The sequence below is a fragment of the Triticum aestivum genome, chromosome 6B (genome assembly GCF_018294505.1).
Source record: "Triticum aestivum cultivar Chinese Spring chromosome 6B, IWGSC CS RefSeq v2.1, whole genome shotgun sequence".
In the NCBI taxonomy this organism is placed as follows: domain Eukaryota; kingdom Viridiplantae; phylum Streptophyta; class Magnoliopsida; order Poales; family Poaceae; genus Triticum; species Triticum aestivum.
In genome coordinates this window covers 609,207,070-609,211,040 of record NC_057810.1, presented here as the reverse complement: position 1 = coordinate 609,211,040, position 3,971 = coordinate 609,207,070, and the positions used below count along the sequence as shown (strand labels likewise).

At 49.0% G+C, this 3,971-nt stretch overlaps 1 protein-coding gene across 1 annotated transcript; it reads left to right on the top strand.

The window, feature by feature from the left end:
- Nucleotides 1-794: 794 nt before the first annotated feature.
- LOC123134551 (GDSL esterase/lipase APG-like) lies at nucleotides 795-2,640 on the top strand. The gene is made up of 3 exons (XM_044553782.1): nucleotides 795-1,077; nucleotides 1,205-1,335; nucleotides 1,894-2,640. Exons 1-3 carry the CDS (start codon nucleotides 795-797, stop codon nucleotides 2,638-2,640), a joined length of 1,161 nt encoding a protein of 386 aa, XP_044409717.1.
- The last annotated feature ends 1,331 nt before the right edge of the window (nucleotides 2,641-3,971 follow it).

Here is a 3,971-nt window from a genome sequence, read left to right as displayed (position 1 = left end):
ATTTCATGATAAACTTTGATAGGTTGCATGGCCAACACAATTGTCTGGCTTGGCTCTAGCCCAGATGATGCCCTGAAAATTGTTGGACAAAATTGTAACACTTAATTTTGAGTAATGCAAGAATTATTTTGCAAAAAATAGTAATATGTTAACACATGTGTAATATCTCAATGCTGGGCGAGTTACGCCGTCTAGCGCTTGAACAAGGGTAGACTAACTATCCTATACCATTGCACCACTATCTACTTTGTGAAATGTACTTGTTAGAAATATATTTGGTATTTTGAGATTGTCTCTGATTAGATATGAATTATTTTCATCTTATCTCTAGGAGGCATCTTGCCCTCCAAGTTTTGTACTCAATATATATACTCGTCTTTGAGGCTCAATAATATATCCAACGCATTACGCCAATCACTCTCTAATCCTTCTACAGTATTGAAGACAACACATTTGTACAGGTATAGCTACTAAAATTCAAACTGAACCAGAAATTTTCTTTCAGCAAGAGTATCTACTCAAACACGTTTATATCGTCGGTAACTGCGGTATTTAACTCGGTAACCAAGTCCTTGCAAGTGACCAACATATCTAGCCGGCCGGTTGATATCACGTGCGTGAGTGCTGTTGGAATAGCCGGCCGGTTGATATCACGTGTATAAATAGGCACGAGGGCCTGGGCTTTTGCTCCAACTCACCGGTAGATTGCCCGCTATCATTCCAAGCACGCATTCCAGCTAGATATAGGCAGGCTGCAGGCAGTTCTGTAAGAAAAAGATATAGCTGCAGGCGCCATGATGGGGGTGAGAGTGGCCACTGTCAAGGCTCTGATGATACTGGTTGCAGTGTTTATTATCTGCGCCAGCGGCGGCCTGGTTCTGTCGCCGACGGCCGCGGAGGAGGTGCCCCTGGTGCCGGCGGTGTACGTGTTCGGCGACTCTACCATGGACGTGGGCAACAACATGTACCTGGGGAACTTTCCGCTGCCGTATCCCCCGTTTCCCTACGGCATCGATTTCACGGGTCCCGGACCCAACGGAAGGTTCAGCAATGGATACAACATGGCCGACTCCATATGTACGTACGCGCAGGCACTTTAATTTTCATCGTGTCTTTTGCTTTTCTTCTCTTTTTCCGAAAGGTCATCGTGGCTTTTCACCCATGTGAATGTGAAACTAACAGAAATAAGCAAATTGAAATGCAGCGAAGCTGTTGGGTTTCGATATGAGCCCGCCGCCTTTCCTGTCATTGACGCCGGAGACAAGTGGTGAGATCCTGAAAGGCTTGGGCGGGGTCAACTACGCTTCCGGTGGATCCGGCATTCTCGACACCACCGTCAGTACTGCTGCCTTGAAATTTTGCACATTTTTTGTTTGTTCCAAAGACCTCTTTTGCATTTTTTTTTGCGGGAATACATATTAGTTTTATATATGTTCACATATTTTTTCAATGGAAGGAGCATAGCTCCCAACTCTCACATAGTATATGAAAAACACATGCTACAGTCAAGTACCAGCCATAAAGACATAAACTAGTATCGGGAAAAGGGCTATGTCCCCTTGCCTTAACCCTTTCTTAGGCCCTGTTTGAAATCTCTTCACTCCGCTCCATTCCGCGGAGCTCGGTTTGAGCTGCTCCGTAAAAAGCTGCAGTAGCCTGCTCCGCTCCGGGAGCTGAGTCACGGAAGCGGAGAGAAACCGAACATGCCCTTAGTCTTAAAGTAGGGAACGAGTTGGTCATAATTCCTACACACAAAAAAACGAGTTGGTCATAATGCCGATACTGTCTGAGTTACATATTTTTTCTAACAACAACATGTGAGCATTATTAGTTCACCATGTCTGAGTTACTTGTACTAATCCTGCTTCTTGTTTGCATCGACTGATTGATCAGCATAATGCCTCCCTCCCGTTGAGCAAGCAGGTAGAGTACTTCGCGGACACCAAGGCAAACATGACAGAGGAAAGCGGCGGTAATGGCACCGACATCGATGCGCTGCTGTCCAAGTCGCTCTTCCTCATTAGCGACGGCGGCAACGATATGCTTGTGTTCTACGTGAATAATCCGCTGGGCGATGCTCAGCCCTTCTACGACGACCTTGTGTCCAACTACACCAAGTATGTCAAGACGTTGTATGGGCTCGGGGCGCGGCGTTTTGGTGTCATCGACGTGCCGCCCATCGGCTGCGTGCCGGTGCTGCGGGCGAAACTCTTACCATGGGGCGAGAACAACTGCTTATTGCTCGCAAACCACCTCGCTGGGGGCTTCAACGAGAAGTTGAGCGGCGCCATGGCGGAGCTCGCCGCGTCGCTGCCCGGGATGAAGTACTCTGTGGGGAGCTCCTACAAGCTGGTGCTAAACTTCACGGGGCCGCCGGAGGCCGCCGGGTTCAATAATGTGAACAGCGCGTGCTGCGGCGGCGGGAATCTCGGAGGGCAGGCCATCTGCAGCTCCCCCAATACCACCTACTGCGACAACCGCGACGACCATCTGTTCTGGGACGGGTTGCACTGCACCCAGGCAGCCTCCAACAAGGGCGCCAAAGCCATCTATGACGCGCCGCTGGAGGAAGGATTCGCCGCACCCATCAATTTCAAGCAGCTGCTTCTTGGTGATCAACCCACAAGCGTCAGCCATTAATTTCCTTACGAGTGGGTGAGTGAGTGTCAAGCCTGCTGCTACTCTCTCTTAGCAGTTCCGTCATGTTCGTTTTATCCTTGTTCTGTGTCGATCGAGCACAGCAGATGTGTTGCATGTGCTCAGTAAGTAGTACTACTAGTTTGGACGTTTTGTATCGTGCAAAATAAGGAACCTGACACGTACTTTGTTTGCGTGGAGGTGCGTCGTATAAGTGGGCTGCATTGTTATAACGGGATTGCCAAATCTCAATCAAATGAGACTTAATAAAGTCTCAGACGATGTTATATTCATAAGATTTTACATGAAGATTCATGCAAAATTTTTGCTTAATTTTCTTTCTTTCATTTATATGCTGTGTCATTTGACGGAGATTTGGTTAAGTCTCGGTCCACTGAGATCTACCCACATCCTTGTTACAAGCTATTCGTGGCATGGTAGGAACATATTATAGCATATGAATCGGTCATGTTTGATTTCTTGTTGAACATCCTTATGCTGAATAAAGAGAAATTAAAGAACAGAAACAGGAAAAACACAAAGATAATAGTGTCGCAAAAATCTCATGTCTCCTCTCAGTGTTAAGGAAAAACTAATGTCCATGGATCTCGTATGTGCTTTTTTTAAGACTACAATATCTCCCAAACGATAGATTTAAAGAAGGTAAACGCTTGTATCCGGCGCGTCGGCCGAACATTGCGCCGCCTCGCTCGCTTTTTGGCCTCGTGCACGCGACCATGTCGCTCTTGGCCCCACGCACACTGCTTTCTCCTTCGTCTTATCCTCCTGCAACACAGCGCAGGCACTCGTTGTCCCCGGTCTCTCTCTGCTCCCAATCCCCTACCTCCAAACTCCCAGCCATATGGTCAACCCAACACGGAATCTTCCCCGACAAGCTACTCCCTGATAAGCTGGAACCGGTGCACCTCCACGGCTTGCTCAGCGCCCAATCTTGTCGCTCCGTCGTTGCCGACGAGAGCCTCTCCCATCCCCGAGGCCATGGCCCGCCTACGTCGAGTCCTCCGCCCAACTCCGGCTTCGAGTCCCGCCGATGTAGCTACGGGGACCGTCCATCAGGACGCAACAACGGCGAGTGGTGGTGCTGCACACGGCCTTGCTACAACCGCCGTTGACGGCTGCACAATGAGCGGTGGTGGTGCGCACCGGTCAAGGCATGACGAGTTTTTGCTGGAACCGGCGTCCTTGTGTGCTACAACTGGCCACAGAATTTGCTACAACCGGCCACGACATTGCCCAGAAGCTGCAACCGGCAACGCCGTCGTCGACATTCTTTGCTACAACCATGATTGCAGGTGCTACAACCGTGCTCACCA